The 25,659-nt window shown below is 45.2% G+C and overlaps 1 protein-coding gene and 1 long non-coding RNA gene across 2 annotated transcripts in view; one reads left to right on the top strand and one right to left on the bottom strand.

Moving 5' to 3' along the window:
- tnfaip8l3 (tumor necrosis factor, alpha-induced protein 8-like 3) lies at nucleotides 1-19,259 on the bottom strand. Its single transcript, XM_062550045.1, has 2 exons — nucleotides 18,880-19,259; nucleotides 1-1,325 (listed from the first exon to the last, which is right to left on the bottom strand). Exons 1-2 carry the CDS (start codon nucleotides 18,923-18,925, stop codon nucleotides 763-765), a joined length of 609 nt encoding a protein of 202 aa, XP_062406029.1. The 5' UTR covers nucleotides 18,926-19,259; the 3' UTR covers nucleotides 1-762.
- Nucleotides 10,468-25,659, top strand: part of LOC134096269 (uncharacterized) — a 21,009-nt gene continuing 5,817 nt past the window's right edge. The window contains exons 1-2 of the long non-coding RNA XR_009940742.1: nucleotides 10,468-10,690; nucleotides 12,290-12,342. This is a non-coding gene — a long non-coding RNA (uncharacterized LOC134096269). The remainder of the gene's footprint in view (nucleotides 10,691-12,289; nucleotides 12,343-25,659) is intronic.

The raw sequence follows: 25,659 nt of genomic DNA on the forward strand, positions 1-25,659 counted from the left end.
CAGATTTAAAACAAATCTTTAATTGAAGGAAAGGTGTTACACCCCTGCAATAAGGAAGTTACTAAAATGGTCACACACATACACACGCTTGATAGTGAATAGGAAGCTAGTCTTCATAGACAGCATTTTTTTTTTTTTTTTGGCAAACTCTGGATAAAACTATGGAAGCTGAAATTACAAAGCCATCATACAGCGTCTGAACATGATCTGGAGTGGAGTTTCAGGAAAAGAAGGATTACAGAGGCCACCCAATAAATCCTCAAATTATATCAATACAACAGCGGCAGTCATTTATGTACATTGCTGCATGATATATACTGTAGGTGTGAGTTTTCAGGTTTCATTTCAAAGAGTCCGGCAAGAGGAGTTTATTTTGGCTGTGTAATATTTGTCAGTGATGAGTCTGTCAAACCCTTTTAAAACTACCAATGCAAACACACTATCTTGAACTTGCAACATGCTAGACCTTCATAACTGCATGCATTGCTTTGTCATTGGTATGATTTAGTGGTTGTGTTTTAAGTTCTGGAATGGTAAATGCATCCTCGTAGCTGTGAAATAGGCCTACACATTGGACCCTGATCTACATAGAAACGTACAATAAGGCTTTATCGGTAACAAGCATAAGGAAAGTGGAAGTTGCACAAGAAATAAAGATAGAAGTGGAAACAGAGACATTGTTCTTACTCCTTGTATAAACAAAAACAATTTGATTGAAAAACAGGCAGAGCAAACAGAGAATGAAGAGGATGTCGAGTGTGGTTAAAGCACACCCTCGTCAAGAAGTTTGTTTATGCCGTCACAGATCTTCCGCAGGTAGAGTCTGTACTCGTCTGAGGACCCGTAGAGTTCAGCCAGGAAGTCCACGTCAGCGAAGTGGTTGAAGACGTGGTCGATGCGCCCGTGCGAGCGAGTCGTCAAGTGCTGCTCCACCACCTCGTGCAGCAGGTCCCGACACTCCAGGAGTAACTCTGAGAGAATGTTCCGGTCGAAGGTGTAGTCCACCTCGTAGAAGCTGACCGCTGTCATGGCTGTCTGGTTCATCTTCTTCTTGAAACGCTCCACCGTCTCCAGCTCCTCGGCACTGAACTGCTGGTTGCGGTAGAGGATGCCGATTTTCAGGGCGATCTTGATGACATCTTTGACGATCTTGTGTGCCTCCTTCTTGCTCTTGGTGTACTCGCGGCTGGCCCTGTAGAGCTCGTCTAGTATCTCGCTGCTGGTGTCGTCTGTCAGGAGGTTGGCCACAGCCATGGTAGCCATCTTGCTCAAGATCTTCTTTTGGGCTTGTAGTGCTAGACTCTTCGAGTTGAAGGTCTCCTGCCCTGCAACACAAAAATAAGAAGGGGTTAGTTTTTCCGCTTGGCACATTGTGATCCAGTGCAGTTGGGGAGGTGAGATTGCTAGTTCAGCCCAAAATGATTTGGAACATGTTTATAGAGTCCTCCCAAGTGTTCATAAACTCTTATGCTGACACAATGAAAGCTGAATAGGACGGGTTATTGGATGGAGAACGTAAACACCGAGAGAGGAATGTTGGCTGGAATTCCTGTATATCAGTCCAGTCTGGTGAGCTTTGAGTGTCTAACTTCCCCACTGGCTGCCATGTTTTCACAGTGTGAATCTGGATTGTTTTAGAGCTCACTTTCATGGGCCTACTACACAAAATGATGCAGAGGACTCTAATAGCCACACTTTGAAAGAGCTGCAAGGAAGACTTGAGGCGTCAGTGTGAGGGAGCAGACGGAGGAGGTAGTTTAATGTGAGGTGGCACCAGCCTGGTTGGTCTTTGTCTTCATGTGAACTGTAGGAGGCGTGGGCAAGCGCTGGAAATGAGGTTTTATTTAGATACCGCCCAGCAGCAAATTACACGGCAGATATCACCAATTATGACTAAAGCTGGTGGCAATGGAGCACTTTTATTCTACCCTCCTCAGAAAAACATCCAGCCATTTTTCTCCTTCTCAGCAGAAATTTTCTCAAAAGCCACAGCTGTCATTTTAGGCCAATGGCGCTGTGCTCTAGTCAAAACCACACACACACATCAGCCATTATCTGCAAATCCCAGTCCCCGACACCCAAGCCAACATCAGGGCAGCACAATCCTATAAACCTATGCTGTGCTGGTTTATTTTTTCACCAAATGTGCTCAAAGCCTTTGTTTACTTTTGTCTTTAGCTGTCCTCAGTGGGCCGGAAAGCCATATTTGTCTAAACTTGCACAGCAAAACTGTCAACACAGAATTTGAAAAGGTTGTGGAATAATGATGATGCAGACAGGAAATCCAGGACGGTGAACAACACCATGTTGGAGTAATTGGTGGAGCCACGATCACTTGTCACTTACGAACATTTGAATCCATCTTAACGTTTTCCTAGATTCCTCATTTACTTATCAACTACTTCCCTAACTTTCTTTAGAAAAGTACTTGGATGACAGATACTCTCAAATACTAAAAATGATGCTCTAAAAAAATCTCTTGTCTTGAATTTCTTCACCCAGAATTAGTGTTGGTTTCAGCTTCTGGGTATGCCATAATGAGGGAGAGAGAAAGAGAGAGATTGTTTTTGTTTCAGGTTGATTTCCTGGTGGTGATAGCATAAATCTCAGGATCACCAGGATAGTCAGGAGACCCTCATCTAAGAATCAGTTGACTCCAGTAGCGTGTACTGTATAATATATCCAATGAATCTGTGAGCTTTTTGGAGAGGATGAGGTGATGACAAGACGAAAATTGAGGGAAATAGAATCAAGCTATAACAATAGCTGAAGAGGTTAGCCACAGATCTATTTGTCTAAGATGAGGTGGTTGGATTATTTTCCAACCAAAGCAGACACTGAGATTTTGCCCACGCTTATACTTTATTGACATTGCTAACCAAACTTTCCTTGCCCTATTCACAGTGTAATTAGAGGACAAGAGTGATCGTCCTACTTTCAGTGTAAATTCAATCTAAACACATTAGCGGCACCCGTAACCCAAGCAGACCTCTGTGAAGCGATTCCAAACCATGTTGAACACAGCGAAGATTGAGGGTAACTGTGCCAGCCTACCAGTGGAAGGTGGCTTTCAAGCTTTCATCACATTACACTCTTTTACCAAAGGGACATACTGACTCCTAGCTGGGTAGCATTTGCATGTCTCTGTTGAGAGCACTACTGCCTGTGCTTTTCTGTGGCCTCCTTCTTACCTGACCTTTAATTTGCATTGCTGGAAGCCGGAGGAGCTTGTGTTCAGGGCTTTGCGTGCGTGTGTGTGTGTGTGTGTTTGTCTGTGTGTGTGTGTGTGAGTGTGAGTGTGTGTGTGTGAGGGAGAGAGAGAGAGCGAGTGAGTGTGTGTGTGTGCAGCAAGCACTTCACCGTTCTCCAGAAAAGAATCACGGAAACCACCCAGAGTTCTTCAACATGAATGAACATCTTTGACCTCTGAAGCATTGCATTTCCATCTGGGCTTGCGTGGTGTCTCTATTCTCTGCAGAGGCAAACCAACATCCCTTTCTTCTGTCATTCATCCCTCGCTTCCTTCAGGACTGCCATCCAATATACTCGTCTCTCTGCTCAAAGCTCTGGCTGGGGGCTGTGAGGCAGGGATCAGTTTTACATGCAAATGTTCGCATGCTCACAGCTGTTGTATTTCATGTGTAGATAGGGTCTTCAAATGTTTTTCTTTGCCTGTGGTTAACAGAACCAGGCAGTAGATCTCACACAGCTGCCTTTAGATTTTCACAAGAATGTCAGAATTATTCAGCTCGCAGCTCAACCTCTCAAGTTTAACAGCATGATTTGGCAGCCGGCACTGTCTGATGTAATGTGTGTAGATACAGGGAATTGCGCCAGGCTCATTCAATTCTATGAAGACCTGCATGATAATTAATGAACTTAAATAGAAGCAAAAGCCAATAGAGGGAGAATTACAGGAGCTTCACAGGGCTTAGGGAGTTCCGCTTGAGGATCCATGTCTAGATAGCGGAGCCCCTCTAATCATAATTCGCTGTTTCATCCAAAGTAGCCCTACCAGAGAAGTGCCAATAATGTGACTCTCGGATCTCAACAGCATTGATATTCACCGAGTTTTGCATCTAGTTTGAATGTGTTCTGAAATTGAACAATGTCTGCTTATGCTCCACGAATCAGCACTTCCTGCCTTTTTATTTGGGGGGGGGGGGGGGGGGGGGTCAATCAGTCCCTTTGTCCCTGTGAGCTGGTGGGAAGGCCGAGTGCTCAGCCTGTATCTGCGGACGAGGTGCAGGCAGGGAGCCACACTCTGCCCTTTGCTATAAATCTATCTGATGGCTGGTCCTTGGGACAGTGCAGAAAGAACCTTCATGCACCGTGGCAGTGTCGTGTCCTGCGTGGTGGGGGGGGGGGGGGGGGGGGTGGGGGGGGGGCAGAGGGAGGACGTATGGGAGGTGATGGCTCCTGCTCCAGAGACGTGAGAGGAGCACAGCTGTGTGTCGGGGGGGAAAAGGTCAATACCAGAGACGGGGGACCGGTCTCACACTCACAGCGTGAGGCTGGACGTCACGCCCACCGCATGCATGGGCCTCAGTGTGGTCATTAACGTACTGTGTGTGTGTGTGTGTGTGTGTGTGTGTGTGTGTGTGTGCGTGTGTGTGTGTGTGTGTGTGGTTGCAAAAAGAGTTATTAAGCTCAGTGCCAGACAGGAGTAATACTCCCACCCTCTCCTCCACTGAGGCCCCAGCCTTGACTACTGCTACCCTGCCATTTAGCATTTGTGTTATTGTTGACTCTCTGCCCTCTAGACATGTGGCACGTGGGCAGCAAGGTGAAGCAGAACTAGCACTAATCCCCAAGAGGCATTATTTTTTTTTTTAAAGATTTATTTTTGGACTTTTTATGCCTTTATTTGGACAGAACAGTAGAGAGAATGACAGAAAGTGAGTGGGAGAGAGAGTCGGGGACGGGGTGGGATCTGGAAAGGACCACGGGGCGGGAATCGAATCCGGGTCGCCAGCGTACGGTGCAGGTGCCCCAGCCAGTTGCGCCACTGCCGGGGCCCCAAGAGGCATTATTCAGCAGGAAGTGCCCTCCCTCTCACTGAGGATGTCTTGTGGTGACCCAACACCCACATAACACAGGAATGAATGATTTGCCCTCTCTAGTTGGTATACTGATGAGGTAGATATAAGGGTAGCCAGTGGGTTGAGTATTTGTTTCTTTTGAAATCGGAGGATGTTTTTTTCCACATTTTCCTCTCAAATCCACATCGCTACAATATGCCTGATCCACAACAACAGAATCTTCACAATGCACTGTCGCAAAAAAATGGAGTTTGGCAGGCGAACCCAGTGATCTGTGGTGGACACGATCATTAAAGCCCATCTAAGTCCCATACGTCTCTGAGCAGGCGAACCCAGTGATCTGTGGTGGACACGATCATTAAAGCCCGTCTAAGTCCCATACGTCTCTGAGCGAACGCACGAGTGAGCCTGCCCTGCGCCGCCTCAGAGCGCTGGAGAAATGAGGAACAGACACGGCGTAGCGCTGCCTCGGGACCGGAGCGGACTTTGAAGCCCCGCTTCAGCTCCAGCTGCAGCAGCCCAGCCAGCCCCTGGCCTGCATGAGAGCGGTTATTTCGGGAGAGGCGGAATCAGCCCGTTCCCTCCGTCTCGCCCTCCCTCCCTCACACACACACACACACACACACACACACACACACACACACACACACACACACACACACACACACACTCCACGCAGCCCAAGATTCCTCTGCTTGGTTGGCTCCGATGAAACTCCGTCCCTGTCTCTGGATGTGTGTGTGTTGCACTTCAGGCCACAACAGTGATCCATTGAGAGGGACAAGCTACTTTTTTTTTTGCATTGAATTCTGAATGCTTGTGTTATGTAAATAGTGCTCTTGGTGTGTAAGTCTTCTTGCTTGTGTATGTGTGGTGTGTGTGCATGTATACGGTAAACATGGTTGGTCAGTGTGTTTATGTTTGTGTTTGTTCTTAGATGACCTTGCCATAGAGAGACCTGAGGAAGTCACCTGCCTGTCATCACTTGATTTTACTGTACGTTTGTCCCCTTCTTCTGAGAATTCCGAATTCAGTTCAACAGTTCAATATTTCTGTTATCAGATATGTAAGGTGATCAAAGATGTTGATTCCCTCAAAATGTGCAGTGATGTTACACACCTGACAGGAGCCAATTTAGATGTCAGAAGACAATGGCCACACGTCAGAGTCCAGAAGACTGACCGTCCCAAATGTTCTTTGCCAACTTGTTCTAGACGTCCAGATTGCCTGCAGCCGAGCAGCAGTGAGCAGTGAGCAGTGTCATCTGGTGTAAATGACACCTGCTGTCCGCCCTGTCTGCCGCTCTCCCGTGTGAGTGGACACGCCCGAGTCACTGGGCGCCCGCGACCGCGACCGAGTCCCACACAGCTCACACGCTGGCTCATCACGCCACAATCAAACAATCGCATGTGGCAGGCCACTGACAGGCGCCGGATAATTGACACTCACAGTCCCCTGACATGTCCAACTTCACTACTGTGTGTGACAGTTTGGGAGATATTATGGGATGTGCTTGGCCACCTTTGCATTGGGAATGAGATTGTCCTGAGGCTTGCTCGAGAACCTGGCTTCACTATAGATTTCTTGAGCAATTGTCATGTTTCATTACACCATGATGCTTTTTTTGATGGAGGCCCATTCTTCATTCAGACAGCCCCTTAAAAATATGTTTTAAAAGTGAAAGCTTCATCTAAGCAGAATAATATCTGTGAGTAATATCACAAACATTCATGGAAAAGTTATATCCACGTAGGACCCAAAATGCTGAGTTAGCTTTCAGCAGCAATGCATCAATATATATGGACTGTAAGAACAATGAGGAACTAGGCCAAACTCGAGGTATTTAGGTAAGCATCCAAAAAAATAGACTGGGAGCTTACTTTGGATGAGTCCCAAGGTGGCCAGTGGATTTATCCATCAGAACAACATGGGCACAGACACCACGTGTCCCATTAGTGTGCATCCGGAGGGAAATGTTCCCTGATTACCCCCGAGGCAGCACTTCAATAGAAGACATTTTGATTGAGAGTCCCTGAGTCAGTTGGGACCTAAGTTGAACACCGTTAGAAACCATCAGAAATCCCTAACATTGGGTGGTCCAATTCATTTAAAAGAAACGGAAAGATCAACATGTATAAATAAATGTGAGTATAAATTCTTATACTACCTCCCTTATACTATTGAAACCTGGCTTGGGTGTTTGCCCATTGATTTTCGATGTGAATTCCAAAAGGGTCATGTAGTTGCACACTGCTCTCCTCCCAGCAGCCGCCTGCCATGAGAACTAGGGAACAGCTTGCACAGGGGTGGGGGAAGCACTTAATTGAAAAGTTTTACTTCTGTAAACAGACATTTAAAGGCCATGGCTGCTTCCATTTACCAGTGCTGTGAGAAAGAGGCTCATCTGTTTTACATTCCAGGCGACCCCCACCCCCCAACCCATGATACAGTCATTACAGCTGATGAGTCTGCGTCTCATAGCTGGAGCCGTGTGACATCGCCTTCGTTAAGATGTGATTTACCCCTCTTTATGTGCTATTTAGTGCACAGGTAGCTATTTCGTGTTACAGTTGGTCCCTCTCTCCTGTCAACATTGCAAGAAGGTCTCTGTTAGCCTGACCTCAACTCAGAACTACCTCAATACGGCAGCTCAGATGTTACCTGAGACAGTATCGCCTGTCTGTTGCAAACAGGTGTGACTGGCACCGGTAGGATTTAGCACCATTTGTGAACTCTAGATTTGTTTCCTTATGTTCAAAATGGCCAGTAACAGCAGAGTTTGTAAGGCTCTGTTTTTTTTCCATCTTAAGACAAAAAAAAAAAAGAGAAAAACATGAGATGTTTCCTGACCATTGAAAAGCGTCATCACTGCTCTCAAGCAGGTCAACACAAAACAGACATGGAGCCAAACAAGCTGTTTCCCAAAACTGACAGGCTGAAGGTCTCCCACTAGTTTCTCCTTTTCTCTTGAATTTTCCCTGTGTCATCAAAGACAGCTGTGGACTGGACATACAGTCTGCCACAACTCTCTCATCCCGTGTGTGTGTGTGTGTGTGTGTGTGTGAGTGTGTCCGTGAGTGTGTGTCTCTTGCCCAACCCCTTATTTACTCTGTCATGCTCCACTAGCAGCTTGTCAATTTCCCAGCCTCCAAACATTATGACTGTAAATAAAGGGCTCATTTACCAGTAGCACAACAAAGCCTGCTGACTGATCGGAGGCTGTTCAAGTACGCTATGCATTTTTAATAAGTTCTTAGTTTCCATCTTTTGTCCTCAGTGTGACCCATATCACTCCTACTCCAGATCCTCTGTGCTTATCTGCTGTAATCTTCATTCTCAGATTGTGCATCACCACGATAAGAATGTGGCACAGTTTGTCTTAAATTGACTGAGCTGCTGGGTGACAGTATTTTCGATTTAGCTCGCCATTGTTATGTGAAGGTGAACTCACTGGAAAAAAATGGAAGCTCAAACTTATTTTGAGTAAAATGCCAATTGACGTCACCTGGACTGGGCTGCTTCAGCTTCAGTTCTGTTAGAAAGGCACGGCACAAATGTCATCTCCGGCTTCAGTTTTGTTCCACATCACACCCGTCAAACACATCTTCCTGACTGCACTTCATGTTGTGATGTTTCATAAACGGTGGAATGGTAAGGGATTTTCTTCTTGTTGGCCACGGTTACTCAGACAGACATCTCTCCAACTAATTCTACTCCAGCATATCGGAGTGCTTTCTGTATGATGCACAATGGCAGGTTTGAGCAAATGTACCAAACTCGACATCCCATTCGCAGTATCACCTTTCACAACCCCATTGAGTTGCAGAGACAAGCACCCAGGCAGAGCCACAAAGACAGCCATTGTCACTTGATGTCAGCTTTTCAACAGCTATCACTATTCTGCAGCCCGTGAGCTCCCAGGCCTTAGTGCTGAATGACCTGCTGGAATGTCCGCCACCTTGACCACATGACACCGCCCCACGACCGGCGGGGGGGGGGACACTGGATCATACTCCACTGAATGGGCTTTGATGAAGCATGTCCAGTACAAATGGGCCTCAAAGTCATTTCCTTAAGAGTTAAACTTTAAACCTCTTTGCCATTATCATGACATTCCTCATGATGCGTATAGGTTTATTAACTAGGGAGAAAGTCTGAAGTCTGAAAGTCATTCCAATGACTGTCGTCTCTCTGAGTGTGACACCTTTGTCTTGACAAGAGGGGGAGGAAGAATCATTTGTCACACACAAGGCAGTTTTCTTTTTTTAACACGTGAACACAGTGAAAGTGATAGCTTAGGGGAGAATACACCCCATTCGAACTTACATGAAGCATTCACCATGTTCTTGGGGTATAGAGACCTAGAGCTGAGAGAGAGATCTGAACCTCTACACTGTTTAGAGCATGCTGAGAGTAGTTAGTTGTGTGTGTGTGTGTGTCTGTGTGTGTGTGTGTTTGTGTGTGTGAGTGCGTGCCCCACTGGTGTCAGATGGCTTCTCTATCACCCAGTGCCCTCAATCCATCAGCACTGCCCAAACCATGCCCACACAAAGGGACAAACAGAGTGAGCATGGCATCGATCTGTTCCAGTGGCACGGCCGATGACGGCCCTCTGCCCACAGGGCAGTGTTGTTGTCATCATCACTCTTCCGCAGCGCGGTGAAGGACAGACACTCACCGGGGGGGTGTGTGTGTGTGTGTGGGGGGGGTGTCGACACCCAGACCAAAGCGCAGACGAGCGCGGCGAACCCTCGGCAAGGTGTTGAGCTCTCTCCTCACGTCGGTTCCGCAGAATTAATTAAAGCAATTGCAGCCACATCACACATCTCTCAACGAGCAGGGAACTCGTGAGTTGTGAGGTTGTCACTTCGTGGCTTTGACATCACCGTTTGATACGACTACAAAGCAGTGAACTTCTGCACACAAATAAGATGTTTTACATAAGCAAATTCAGTTCCTTGTTCTGCAGCGCGTTCTCTATTTGTTTTCATTTGTTTTGGGACAGAATAATAAGGCCCACTCTATTCACTTTGTATTTTATGCAGAGAGCCTGAATAATAGCAGCTAATAACATATGATTTTTTATTCATTTCCAAAGTCTACTGAATACTCTGCAATGCCTGCGCCAGCACTTCACCACTTTGCATATGTCACAAGGTTTTAGCATCAAATCACACAACATTAAGACATTTATGTAATTTACTATAGATGTCCCTTACTTATATTTATGCTAAACCAATTCGCCTAGCCCTATTTTATTTATGGATATTAGGTGACAGTGCCGGCCTTTAACCACATCCTTTACATTCACCATTGAGATAATATGTAAGTCAAATGCTCACAACGTATCTTCCTTCATTCACTCAGTGTTCATTCAAATTTTCATTCAATCCTTCTGTCCTTTTTTTTTCTAGATCTTTCCTGATCCTTGTGGAAGTTGTAATGTATACCTCTGGATCAGGGCCTCCAGAGCCTAGTGTGTTATTGCTGTGGAGGGGCTTTGGCAGTCTGTGGAGTGGAGTGAAGTGGAGTGTGGCGTGGGGAGCAAAGAGAAGGAGGAGACAAAACCCTCCCAGACATGCTGTGACCTCAGCCCTGGAGTCTTCCCACCGCCTGACCCGCCGAACGAGACTCCGGGCCCCGAGTCTGTGAGTACCACAGTGCTGCTGCCTTCAACTTTGTGTGCTCCTTTGCTACACGGCAAATCAATATCACACACACACACACACACACACACACACACACACACACACATGTACAGTGGAAAATCAAGCTGCTGGGTTGCAGGGGAGAACTCTGCCTGATCTCAGGGAAAGCTTTTCTCAAGGTTTCGCATCACCATCCAGGCCCTCAGGGATCACCAGAGACCCAGACTCCGAGTCTTTCATCCCAGCGTTTAAAAACAGCAAGCCATCGCAATCCATCTGCTAAAGATATTAGAGGAGCTCTAAGTCAGATGACATAAGTACGCTATGCTACACTCTTGTAGGCATATTTGGGAAGCCATACCAGAAGCAAGGCATACCGTAATTGTGTCGATCGCTTTCTGAGAAGTTTAGTTTTTTTCCCAAAATAGAATCGTATGGCGGTTTATTACCACAACGCGTGCCAGACCTTACCAGCAAAAGCCAAGGAGACATTCTCACTGCAATTCTGAGTTATGGCCATTTAAACAGTACGGAAAAACATTCCGACCACTCATAGGGTTTCACAGTGCTGATTCCAGTGTGGCGCTGGAGCAGTGGGCTTCATGTGAAGGGTAGCCATTAGCATGTCCGTGTGCCAGGCTGCCCCTGTGGGCTTCTTGTATTTCTTTTTTTTTTTTTGTATTCTGGAAACACGCACCTCTCTCCTGAAGCCCAGACAGTGCCTAGTCCTTTACTTTGCGCCTTTAACCGTCCTAAAATGCCATTAACTAAGATGATTTTGGTGGCTGCGGTCGAAGTGATTATATACTTTAAAACGGTGCCTGTTGCCATGTGTGTGTGTCTCTCTCTCTCTCTTGCCGTGTTGGTCTTGGCTGCGAGACAGTGAAAGTAATGATGGTGCTACTGTAATAATCGTTGGGGGCTGGTCGTAACTGTAAACTTTAATGACAGACAGTGTGATCCTTCTTAATAAAGATGGCGGGCGGTAAAGCTGGAAGTCTTTCCTGCCTGGGGCTTGGCATGGCATGGCTGCGCTGCGCTGCGCGCCTCATTTTTTCCGTCTGAGATGTCGCCATTTCCCTATAAACACAAGAGACGAGGAAAGAGGGAGAGTGACTCACTGAGAGAGAAAAAAAGAAATGAGGAAGAATGGAGAGGTGATAAAAAGAGATGGAAAAAGGTAGGAGCGGGGGCAAGGACCGAAACTGTAGAGAATATCACAATGCATTTGATAGAGGATGCTATTGAACTCTTCTCATTGGCTATTAGCAGCTCACAGAGGCATGGCTTGGTTTACACCCACAGCATTTGCAGCACACATCCATATTTCCTCCTCCACACGTTCAGTATTCCTGTCAGTGCCTTCCGAAGGCAGCGTGGCTTTCTCCTGTCCCCCCATGGATGGGTATGAACACAGTCTGCTGATGCTACCCGTGGCTTACACAGGGACGTGCTCTGCCTCCTGAAATCCAACCATCTCTCTCACTCTCTCTCTCTTTCTTTCTCTCTCTTTCTCTCTCGGCCTCTGTGTTCCCTCTGTGTGTACAGTATATCTCTATATCTCTTTATTTTCTCTCCATCTCTCTCTCTCTTCCCCAGCTCTTAGGTGCAGGACATTGGCTACTTTTCGCTAAGTGGACACAGCACAGCAGGTATGACATGATCAATCTCTCACTAATTGATGAGCTGCGCATGGTCCCCCATGTCAGCTGTAATCACCAGGCAGCCACACACACCCACTGACAGCACCCAGACAGGAATCAATGGCTGTGACCACTGACACGGGACCAGGCCTCTCACTGCTCTTGATTGAACCATCTGACCCCTGAGAGGGCTTCCCTTTCCACTCTGTGGTCTAAATATGGTCAGCCTTTTTACGAGTCTTTTCAGGTGGCTCTCTAACGGTCTTGTTTTAGACTTTGAGGAGAAAACATGTCACAGCAGGGGCTGTGCAGAGACAAATGTGTTTGTCATTATTCTCCTCCCAGGCCAAGGAAGTGGAATTAAAGCTTGTTTTTGCATTTAATCACAGGAATGTGTTTACAGAAATAGAACAATGGGTATTTTTCTGAACAGTAAAATTAATGATAAACACTCCAATAGCTTCTCAGGAGTATTTTATTACTGTAAGAGGTGGATTAAATATGTGATTTAGGACCTACTCGCTAAACACCACTTTAGAACTTGTATTTGCAACATCGTATTAACAAAAAGACAAACAACGTTTCCCCAGTTACTTGGCTTCTCTTACTGCTTAAAGCAATAATGTCTGTTTGTATTGAGGTGAAAATTTCATACCCCAACCTCCTCTCTCTCTGTCTGTCTGTCTCTCTCTCCCGCTCTCTCTCTCTCTCTCTTTCTCTCTGTCTCTCTCCCTCTCTCTCGTGTCTGGGTGACTAAGAGGTTCTTCATGTTGCTTCTCTCGACACAAGACAGCTCTTAAGGAGACGCTTATGCGAAGTGTTGCTTGTGCGTGTGCGTGACGGCGATGTGTTTGTGTGAGTGCGTCCTGGAACACAAGACACTGTTGAAAAAGGAAAAGATTAATGCCCGCAAAGGTCAAGATCTGTTCTGTGTCTGCGTGTGAAACCTACAACTCATTAGGAAGCCAGTGCGAGAGAGAAGCTAAATAAATAATACAACAGCAGCGTGTCATAACACTGACCCCCACGGTGATGCAACGGAACATCTCTGGAAGTTATTATTTGATTGCGGGCGAGATAACATTTGGCGAGGGCCCTCCAGGCATCGCCATTCATCCAGTCAGGAAGAGCACAGGGGTCTGGTGGAGGCTGCCACGTAAGAGAACTAGGGGGCGGGGGGGGGGGACGGTGAGGGAGGGGGGGGCTGGGGGGGGCTGCAGGCTCTGGGCCTCAGAGGCATTGGACCAGATAGACCCCGGCCAAGCCTCTGCATGGGGCGGCTTCATCTCCAAGAAAGCTTTCAGCGAGGGGCTGCCAGTTTCGCCCCATAATTCTGGCCTCCATTTGTCAGTTGGCTCACTCCCGGCAGGCTGTGATTCAAAATGGACGCTTTCAAAAACTGAAAAACCGATGCGTCTCCATAAACTTACTGCATATTAATTAAGGCCGTCTTTCAAAACAGGGCCTTGTCTGAAATGGTTGGTGTCTGAGGTTTATTCGCTTGTGTATTTCATCAGGGCGTGGTTTGATGACGGCAGTGTGGGTGTGTTTGCGTTGGCGTGTGTGTGTGTGTGTGTGTGTGTGTGTGTTCCTCTGAGTCTGAGTCTGAGTGTCTGAGTGTGGGTCAGAATATTGGACTGCACCTCGGTTCCTCTCCACCACACACAGCAACAGAGGCTGCTGTGGTCATGAGGCTCAGAAGTGCTGCACTCCATTTATCTGCCTGAAAGATCTAAAGTTCCTCGCAAGTCCCATATTTCTGTCTTTGCGTTCGGTTAAACACTTCAAGCATATGGCACGGGTAAAGATAGCATGGCCAAGAGGTTCATGATTGAAGAAAACCTAAAGATAATTAAATTAACCCAGCTGACGTTTGCCCTCACTCTGCCTAAAAAAGACTTGACTGCTCCAAATTTGGATACATTTACTTTGTGTGTCAAGTTTTATACACGCGAAAATGTGTGTGTGTGTGTGTGTGTGTGTGTGTGTGTGTGTGTGCGTGTGCAAATGTGTATGTGTATGTGTGTGTCTGTGTGTGTGTATGTGCATGTGCATTTGTGGTTGTGTATGTGTGTGTGTGCCTGTATGCATTTATGTGTTTGTGTCCTTCAGCTGGCTCGTGGTCATGGCCAGTGCAGTTCTATTTCTCTTTCCCTTGAGTCTGTACAGCTGTCGGAATTGAGTGCACTTTTTTTTTCAGTGTGCTTGTCTGTCTACGCCGTGCCTGTGTGTCTGAGTATGTACGCAGTTGCGTGTGTGTGTGTGTGTGTGTGTGTGTGTGTGTGTGTGTGTGTGTGTGTTTGAGAGACTCTGACTGTGAGACAGAAGAGGCTCTCTGGGGAGCACAAAAGCAAACATCCCCCCAAACGCGCCACAAAGCTCAGCCCCCCTCCCTCCCTCCCTCCCTCCTTCCCTCCCTCCCTCTCAGGTGTTCTGCGTGCAGCTCGGACGAGGCCATTTGCAAGCCGTGTCTGCTGCGTGGGGAGAGAAGCATTTAATCGAAGAGTTCCACTTTCACCCGAAGGCTCTTAAATGGAAAAGCCCTCCTCATCTCCTACGAAAGCTGCTCCCCGCCTCGGCGTGGGCCTCCTTCCCGCAGTCTAATGAGCCTGAGTCGGGGGGGAAATGACTGTGGTTCCAGCTCCCAACGCCAGCGGAGAGACTGGCTCAGCAAAACCCAGGGTCGCTAATGGCCTCTGGTATGAACACTGGGCTCTGTTGCCTGTCGGAGGTCTCGTAAAAAAGGTCTGGCCCAGGGAAAATATTTCCATGTTTCGGGCGGCCGTTGTGTCTCTGAAAGCTGCAAGGCTTTTGCCTTTTGGGGCTTTTTTTTTTTTCTTCACATTTTGGCTGCGCGTCACCAAGAGGCGCGGCGGCCCACAGACAGACTGCCAGGATTTTTGACGAACGTTGCGAGAAGCGCAGGGGCATCTGTTTACGTCCCGCAGAGAGACGAGCTGGCGTTTATAGGCACCACGCTGCTCTCTCTACCTCACAGGAGTAGGGCTGTGTGTTTTGGGGACGAAGGGGCGGGGGGGGGGGTTGGGCTGGGGGTGGGAAGCACTTTCCCTTGCCTTCGTCTTTTCCAGTTAGAGCACCCCTCCTCCTCCCATATATATATCTTTTTTTTTTCTATTTTTCTTTTTCGGTGAGTTTGACAGATTTTCCAGCGCTAGCTTCTGGCAGCGCATGCGACGCGTGGCCTGGGTGCAAAGCGGCGACTCCATCTGCGGAGCAGATTAAAGAGCGGGCAGTAGCGACTGGCGAGCGCGCGGGGCAGGGATCCTGTGTCAAGTCAACCCCTCATCGCTCAAGCATCTGGCACTGCCCGCGCTGCCAACATGGCGCCGCGGCTGCCCGTCCTGATCGGGCACTTTAAATAATACGTGCCGTTTTTATTGGGTGCCGGCAGAGAGGGTTAAAGCGGAGCGAGAGGCGCAAACGTTCCATCATTTCCGCGTTCTGTCTTCACAAGGGGGAGGGGGGCTAAATCCCCCTTTAAGCAGACCTGTTAACATTCGAAATGCACTGCTTGTGTGGGTTGCCGATCTGACAGAGATCGATATCCCACTATGACGTCTTTGCAACACGCCCCTTTAAGCAGACCGGAACTGTTCGAATTTTGCTTCCATAGAGATGCATTACGTTGCTCTATCTTGTCAGTAATTAAGGATCTTTGATAATACGTGTCGTTTTTATTGGGTGCCGGTGCGCCTGGGCAGCTCCCGTCCCAGGCTGACCACGGGGGAGAAAGAGAAGGGGCGGAGCCTGCGCTGTGACGGCGGACTGTTTTGATAGGTCGGCGTGCCATCCTGTAGGGGAAGTGCCCCGGCCTCACCATGGTCCAGTGAGGATGTCAGTTTGTTTAAGCTGGCCCGGCGGAATGTGTCTTTTCCCCGTGGACATCCAGGGGGCCCATGTAGGTGATGCTTTTTTACAGGATAGAGAACTCTGAGAGGGACTCCAGAGCTTCTGCAATCTCACTAGAGAAAGGAGGAGCATGTCATAGGGCCCATGCAATGTCACGCACCGCTTTTTCACACATAGCATTGTCCTGAATGAACAGCAATGCTACCCTGACACAACACCCACATAAATCAGCTCAAAGGATATTGCAGAGGAGCACACAAGCCGGCGTTCTTCCCTGTCCATTCATTTCTTACTTATCACTGTCTGTGTGTAAAGACACAGTGGCCAGCGGCACACAGTCCTGTGGCAATCTCTATTTGCTTTGATAGTGATTGCACACTGGCCAGCTTACATGGCGAGATTTCTTAGTGCCTGCATCTAGCCCTTCTGTGCTGACTGAAATTAAATGGACGATGTTGTCGGAAAATCTTTCCACACAGCGTCTGCAGATTTGACCCCTTTCTTGTTGCTGACAATCTGGACTTCTGCATCCCCCCCCCCCCCCCCAAAAAAGCAATTCTACCAATTCAAGTCAGGAGGTGTCACATGGCACCAAACAATTTGTTTTGGAGAACTTCAAAAAGCGGCACCAAGTCCGTGTTTAAATGTGGTTAGGCTCCATCAGTGAGGTGGTGGCCAGGCCGAGGTGGAGAATAGGATCTTTGTGGAGTGCACATGAAGTGCATCGTGTACTGTCCCAAAGTGCTCGTAGTGAGCTCCGCTTTACTCTAATGCTGCATGAAGTCTCTGATTCCCTTCCCACCAACCCGCATTAAAAAGGAGCTTCAGTGAGCGCGAGAGGCTCGGAGGCTCGGAGGCTTCCGAGTTGTTTTTTTTCTTCTGTCGAGTGGGTCTTTCAGCGCTCAGACCTCACCTTTCGCTATGCCCAGCGACTCAAAACCCCATAAACATGCAGGCTGGCGATATATAGATGGTACCATTTGGAAACGCTAAAGAGTTCTGGCTTCTCCTGGAGCTTACTCCTGTGTGCTAAGACCAACAGTTTTACCTCCAAGGAAGGCATAGCCGAATCATAGAAATGTACATGCTCTCTGTACTGTAAAAGGCTTTCGGAAATGCCTTTGCAAAATATCAACTGACTGTGTGTGTGTGTGTGTGTGTGTGTGTGTGTGTGTGTGTGTGCTTGATAAGCAAATCCAGCCGGAGCTGTATGACAAAAATGTGTTGATGCCAAATGTGTGTTGTCCCACAAAAGCGCTAGAAAGGACACCTTGGCTTTAACCAAAACACGGCCCTGAGTTGCACATGTCTCTGGGCCCATACAGCTCAGGGGCGGAAAGCTCCGACGTGAACGTAAACCGCGCAGAAAGAAAGAGTGATGGCCCGCCGCGGGGGGCGGTGATGTCACAGATGCCCACAGCGTTGTACTGTTAGCCGCCGCGCACCGCCCCGCCCCCTACTCTGACTCAAGCGCTGGGCCCATTCACAGAGCCCGTATTATGCTGCTCTCCCCGCTCCAGCACGGTCCCAGTGGCTGGGGTCCAGCCACAGAGCATGTGCAGAGCATTTAAATGCTTTTTGTTCCCGGGCACCAAACCTTTTTCCACGACAAGCCTCTCTAACCCCCCTGGTGAAATGAATATTGATAGTGCTACAATCACAGAGCAAATTGGCTTTTAGTTGCCCATTGTGATGGATTCAAAGACTACAGACAGTGCACCACATGGGCAGCGTTTGAATGAAGCACAAAGCAAGTGGCTGACAGTGGTTTACAGCAGCCTGTCAGCTCGGATCCTTCGCAGGTTCAGCTGCTGGATGTTATGGAGAATGGAGCGGTAGGTGATCAGTAAACAAATGAGAGGAAGCATCGTCAGACGCCAAATTGTTGAGTAATGTGATGTCAAATCAACTAGTTACAAATTTAAACAAGACATTTATCTGCCAGCCTTCTAAAGTTTGTGTTAATTTGACACATTAACCATGATATAACAACATTACCACCCATCTGCCCGCCGTGATAATGTTGTCATATTATGGTAATGTGCCAAATTAACACAAACTTTAAGCAGCATACATTTTGTATGTATTCTAAATGTTTTGTTTTGAGATGCATTGCCAAATCTTAGTATATGAGCTTTTTAATCCCCTCTTTCATGTGTCTGGGAAAATTGCTGCTGACAGTTTCACTTCTTAGACCACTTGATTACCCATGGAGAATTCTCTGCTGACACTTAAATCATTACTGTGTAAGAATAGCCTCAAAGGAACGCAGGAAAGTACACCGCACAAGCATGTAACCCTCACTCATTTTCCCCACCATAACATTAAATCTACTCAGTCTTCCACCCTCACTACACCAAAAGAATCAAGAAGTAAAGGACCTCTCGTCTCAAAAACAGCAACAACTAACGCAACACTTTTTGATGGAAAGCCATTTTTGGATATTGATTAATCCCACAAGAACATCCCGTGCCAGTAGGGAATTAAAACAGCAGTCAGTTAGGTGTGTTAATGAGTAAACTAATAGCACGTGTCTCAGCTTGCCTCTCTAACGTTATCAACGGAGCCGGCGCACACAGCCCAGCCTCTCAGGCAGCAGGGCTCTCACTCCGTGTGCGTGAGCAGCGTGTCTGTCTGTTTGCGTGAGCGGAGTTGTGCTTTTAAGAGCCCACTCACCTGGAGAAAGCTCCCCCTCACTCAGCTCTCCAGAGTCCGAATCCATCTTCCCCTGAAGGACGTGTCTTTTTTTTTTTTTTCCTGGAGCAAAGCGCCTCTCTGCCGGGGCACTGAGAACTCCCTCTTCTTTAGCGGAGACGAGCCAGCTGTCCGTGGTCAGAATGCAACTGCCAGAGAGGCTGCCTCCTATTTGCTGATCTCTCTCTCTCTCTCGCTCTCGCTTCCTCACTCGCTTGCTTGCTTTCTCTTTCAGTCTTCTATCTTTTTCTCTTCCTTGTTCTTTCTCTTTCTCTCTCTCTCTTTCTCTCTCTCCTGCTTTTTCTTTCTCTAGCTCTCTCTCCTCTCTGTGTCCGTCCCCTGCTACTCTCTGACTCACTCTCTCTCCCTCAAACAAGTGCTCTGTGCTTACTCCCTCCCTCCCTCACTCCAGCCTACCCACCCACCCACCCTCCCTCCTTTCTTCCCTTCTCTGCTCTCACTCCCTCTCTCTGTGCCTCCCTGACTGTTCCTCTCTCTCTCTCTCTTTCTCTCTCTCTCTCTCACACACACACACACACACACACACACACACACACACACACACTCTCTCTCTCTCCACACACTCTCTCTCTCACACACACTCTCTCTCTCTCTCTCTCTCTCTGACTACATCTCTGTCTTCCTCTCTGGCTCAGAGACTATATACCGTGCTGGAAAACAGGGGGAAAGGAAACACCGCCGTGCCTCTGTAGCAGTAGGCGTTCTTAAGAGCAGCACTTTCCTACTCACAGCCTTTGGCCTCGGAGCACAGCCATAAAACTCATTCCTCCGTGGCTGCCGTATGACTGGCCTCTCTGGCTTTCATGAACAGGCAGTCGCCACTTATCAGCTCTGATCTTTGGATAGCTCACAGTTGAAGTCTGCCCTCAGGAATGTGTACATGTGTAATTTTATTACTAAAGAAATATATCTGATCTGTCCTTTTTTTTTTTTGCTTTTTCTGCTTACAACACTCCAAAATTTGTTGTAGATATAATGGGGCCATTGGTAGGATTACAATACTTTTGTATTTTGATGTTTGCTAAATCGTTATTCGAACATTGCACCCATTTATTTGAAGCATTTTACAAGAAAGATAAGTCACATATTATGTCCATGCAGTCTTTAGTCAGACCAGCCTCATACTGTACCATCCAGTGTCAGTGCAGGCTTCAGTAGTCATGCCCCTACATTCTTTTATCCTTTTTTTTCATTTTTCTAATTGCATGGGTAGCCCACAGGTTTAAGATCTGAAAAGCGGAAGCGCTCAAACTCCGAATATTAGAGTCTTTGGGTGCGTAAAAACAAAAACTAGTATAAAGCAAAATAAACGCACTCTCGAGTAAATCTTGGTATTTTATTGACTTGAAAGCATGAACCAAGACGGACGCGTTTCGGCTAACAGCCGTCCTCAGCGTCTTGAAGACGCTGAGGACGGCTGTTAGCCCACAGGTTTGTCAGCAACAGAGCAGATGGCTTCCTCGTGCCCACGGCTGTGGTGGCATGACCCGTTACAATAACACCGAGGTGTCTAAACACCCTGTGCCATCCTGCTTTAAGGTGAACGTACAGTCACAGCCTCGGTCACTGTTGGTCTCTTCCTGCTGCCCCGAGGCGCCTACACTGGTCTGGTTTATAGAGGGACCGCTTCCAGCTACCTTCATCCATGTGTGGAGTTATAGACAGCTCTTGGGGACTTTTACAAGACTCTTATGGCCACTACTAAACACTGCAGCCTTTCAATAAACATTTATAAATATTTATTCCCAGCACTCCTAAAGAGACCTAATTCATGGGCACTCTGCGTTAATGTTGGCGATCTGATACAGCATGTGTGGTTTCCAGTAACCACAGCAGATAGTTCACAAGCAAGGTCTGATTGTGGTTATTTATGTTTGTGTGCACAAATGTTATTTATGGTTTGCTTGTACATTTTTTTTCTCTGTTTGGATAAAATTTCTTTTAACTGTGAGTTAAAAAAGAGACTGTTGTTATTTCATATAGAAAACCTACCGTCTTGGGAAATAATTCTTTAGACCAGTAGTTTAAGTACCGTAGCTCTCATACTGTGATTAGCTTGAGAAACAAATTCAGGGAAACTGCTTGTAAAGTGGTTTAATTATAGTGCATGAAAATGCACTATACTGTTCTTCCAATTATTCTTATTAGAGTGCATGAAAAATGCACTCTATTGTTATTCCAATTATTAGAGTGCATGAAAATGCACTCTACTGTTATCCGACATCTTCTTATTATTATTTTTCCTCTAACGTTTTTGTGCGCGCAATTCAGCTTCAACCGTTTAACGTAGAAACTTCATTCAAACTGCGGTGCGTAGGTCTTACTTAGGTGACTTCAGCTATGTATTTTTCAACTTTGTAACTTTTATACTTTTTGAACTATTAAATAAAAACTATTCAAATTCCCCCCATAGACTTAACATTGCTCATTATGACATCACGGCAGCAATTAGAATGTTACCCCAGCTGGTCAGCCACCTGGGCACCAACTGTCAGTTTCTCTCAGGCTTTAAGCATACAATCTCTCTGAAGACTACACATATCCTGTTAAACTGTTTCCTCTGTCCACAACTGTTTCAAAATAAAAGTCCTCACTGCAATAATACACTATTAAATCATTTAACCATTGAAACTACTCAACTATTTAACTGTTCAACCATTCCAACCGTCAGTTATCATCAACTATGCCTCCAGTCAACTACATGAAACCTCCATGTACCTAGCAACCAACATAGCAACCATTAAAATCAAGCGTTTATGACCGTTTCCATAGCAACCAACATGATTTTACTACAGTAACTTCTTTATTCCTGATAGTGGCCACCATAGATACCCTATCAACAAATGTTTCAAAATAAAAGTCCTCACTAGCAAGTTAGCTAGTTAGCATAGTTAGCATTTTAGCATAACTGCTAGAAATGATTAGCTAAGTTAGCTAATCAACCTGGTTAGCATTGTTAGCATTGTTAGCATAGTTAGCATTTTTAGCATAACTGTTAGAAATGATTAGCTAAGTTAGCTAATCAGCCTGGTTAGCATTGTTAGCATAGCTAGCATTGTTAGCATTGTTAGCTTAATTGCTAGAAATCATTAGTTCAGTTAGAACTGTAATGTTTAAGCTTTAAACTGTCTACCTTCACACTATCAGCTTTCTTTAAACTATGCAACCACCATGTTTACCCTAGCTACATCTTAGTAACTATATCTACATTATCTACTGTATCTATACATTTTTGCATTTTCATGCACTCGTAATTTCCCTGGAATTACATTCTCTAGTTCTTATTATTCTTATTCTTCTAACGCTTTTTATGCGTTTAATGCGGCTTCAACGGTTTAACTTTGAAACTTCATTCTAACTGTGTCGCGTAGATCTCACTTAGGTGACTTCAGGCATGTATTTTTCAACTTTGAAACTTTTAAACTTTTTAAACTATTTAATTAAAACTATCAAAATTTCCCCATAGACTTAACATTGTGATTATGACATCACAATTCGATTAGAATCCTATGCCAGAACTCTCTCTCCCAGGCTTTTAGAATCCTATGCCAGAACTCTCAGGCTTCTAGAATCCTACTGTATGCCAGAACTCTCTCTCTCTCAGGCTGGCTCTAATAAGACTACAGATCCTGCTCAACTGTTCCCTGTGCCCACTATCAAATCGTTCAACCATTTAAACTAGGCTACTCAACTATTTAACTGTTCAGCCATTTTAACTGTCAGTTGTCATCAACTGTTTAAACTACTCAACTATTTAACTGTTTGGCTATTCAAACTGTCAGTTTTCATCAACTATGACCCCCTCCAACTGTTTCTACTGCCTGAAACTAAATTCACTATTAATCAATTCAACTATTTAAACTACTCAACTATTTAACTGTTTGGCTATTCCAACTGTCTGTTTTCATCAACTAACTATTTACTCAACTATTTAAACCACTCAACTATTTAACTGTTTGGCTATTCCAACTGTCCGTTTTCATCAACTATGAATCCCTCCAACTGTTTCTACTGCCTGAAACTAAATTCACTATTAATTAATTCAACTATTTAAACTACTCAACTATTTAACTGTTTGGCTATTCCAACTGTCCGTTTTCATCAGCTATGACTCCCTCCAACTGTTTCTACTGCCTGAAACTAAATTCACTATTAATCAATTCAACTATTTAAACTACTCAACTATTTAACTGTTTGGCTATTCCAACTGTCTGTTTTCATCAACTAACTATTTACTCAACTATTTAAACCACTCAACTATTTAACTGTTTGGCTATTCCAACTGTCCGTTTTCATCAACTATGAATCCCTCCAACTGTTTCTACTGCCTGAAACTAAATTCACTATTAATTAATTCAACTATTTAAACTACTCAACTATTTAACTGTTTGGCTATTCCAACTGTCCGTTTTCATCAGCTATGACTCCCTCCAACTGTTTCTACTGCCTGAAACTAAATTCACTATTAATTAATTCAACTATTTAAACTACTCAACTATTTAACTGTTTGGCTATTCCAACTGTCCGTTTTCATCAACTATGACGCCCTCCAACTGTTTCTACTGCCTGAAACTGTGTCTTAATGAAAGTCCTTACTACAATTATTCTTAATTAAAGAATAGACATTTAAACTGATCAATTAATCAACTGTTCAGCCATTTTAACTGCCAGTTGTCTTCAACTATGACTCCCACCACATATTTCCTCTGCCCACAACTGTTTCAAAATAAGTCATCAGTGCCATAAATCCGTATTTAATAATTTAACTATTTAAACTATGCAACTATTTAACTCTTTAGCCATTCCGAATTACAGTTGTCATCAGCTACGTATCCCACCAACAGTTTCCTCTGCCCACAGCTGTTTCAAAATAAAAGTCCTCACTAGAATAATTCACTATTAATTAATTCAACTATTTAAACTACTCAACTGTTTAACTTTTTGCCCATTCCAACAGTTAATTGTCATCAACTATGATTTCCATCAACCTTTTCTCTACTTCACCTCTATCTTTGTGCTTGAATGATATTTGAAACATTATCTAACAATACTTTATTGAACAGAAATGTTTACGTTTTCATGCACTCGTAATTCCCTGGAATTGCTTTCTCTAGTTATAGGTGATATTATTCTTCTAACGCTTTTTGTGTGTTTAATGCGGCTTCAACCGTTTAACGTAGAAACTTCATTCAAACTGCGCTGCGTAGGTCTCACTTAGGTGACTTCAGCTTTGTATTTTTCAACTTTGAAAACTTTATCGTTGAATTTATATTAATTTTTTAAAACATTTTTTCTCCCATAGACTTAACATTGGATTATGACATCATAATAGGGCAATTAGAATCTTATGCCAGGTGGCCAGCCCCACCTGCAGCAGCTCTCTCTCTCTCAGGCTGTAAGCATACAATCTCTCTGAAGACTACACATATCCTGTTAAACTGTTTCCTCTGTCCACAACTGTTTCAAAATAAAAGTCCTCACTGCAATAATACAATATTAAATCATTTAACCATTGAAACTACTCAACTATTTAACTGTTCAACCATTCCAACTGTCAGTTATCATCAACTATGCCTCCAGTCAACTACATGAAACCTCCATGTACCTAGCAACCAACATAGCAACCATTAAAATTAAGCGTTTATGACCGTTTCCATAGCAACCAACATGATTTTACTACAGTAACTTCTTTATTCCTGATAGTGGCCACCATAGATACCCTATCAACAAATGTTTCAAAATAAAAGTCCTCACTACCAAGTTAGCTAGTTAGCATGGTTAGCATTGTTAGCATTTTTAGCATAACTGCTAGAAATGGTTAGCTAAGTTAGCTAATCAACCTGGTTAGCATTGTTAGCATAGTTAGTATTGTAAGCATTTTTAGCATAACTGCTAGAAATCATTAGTTCAGTTAGAACTGTAATGTTTAAGCTTTAAACTGTCTACCTTCACACTATCAGCTTTCTTTAAACTATGCAACCACCATGTTTACCCTAGTTACACCTTAGTAACTATATCTACATTATCTACTGTATCTATACATTTTTGCATTTTCATGCACTCGTAATTTCCCTGGAATTACATTCTCTAGTTAAATGTGTCATGCATGAATGAATTTCCCCTTGGGGATCAATAAAGTATCTATCTATCTATCTATCTATATACAGTATATAATATATATATATTCACATAGAATGTGGATGCCTTCCTCTCCTAAAATGCATTTGGGCAGCAAGTTTAATCTAAATGGACACTGCTGCCAGAAATATTTCCCATCTGCTTTGGATAGTGCAAGCTCTGAGGGAGAGATATCCAAAACCACACTTTAATGGGAGTTAATTGCTGTCGGAATTGTCTCCCTTACTGCCACATTGAGACCCAGTCTAACACAGCAGGGCCATTTAGTGACACTCATACACACAGACACTTTGTCTGCAGACTTGTTTTTTTTTATTTCCATTGAGGAGGCACTTCCGTGATGGGGAAGGAGATATTATTCATCCTCTTGTTTTCTGCCAAGGACTTAGTGACTAACTCTAGAGTGGAAGGCTCGGAACGCTGTTTTTAGTGGTTGTTGTTTTTCTTGATGTGATGTGTTACAGATATCTTTTGTGATTCAGTGGTCGGAGGCAGTGCCTCCCTAGGAAAGCCAGGGTTGGGTTGTGTGGAGGGGAGTTTGGGCTTTGGCAGACCTCCACTCTTTCAGTCTCTCAGAAGGCCCCTGTGAATGAAAGGGCTCAA

This window comes from Sardina pilchardus, chromosome 11 (genome assembly GCF_963854185.1).
Source record: "Sardina pilchardus chromosome 11, fSarPil1.1, whole genome shotgun sequence".
NCBI classification, from domain to species: Eukaryota; Metazoa; Chordata; class Actinopteri; order Clupeiformes; family Clupeidae; genus Sardina; species Sardina pilchardus.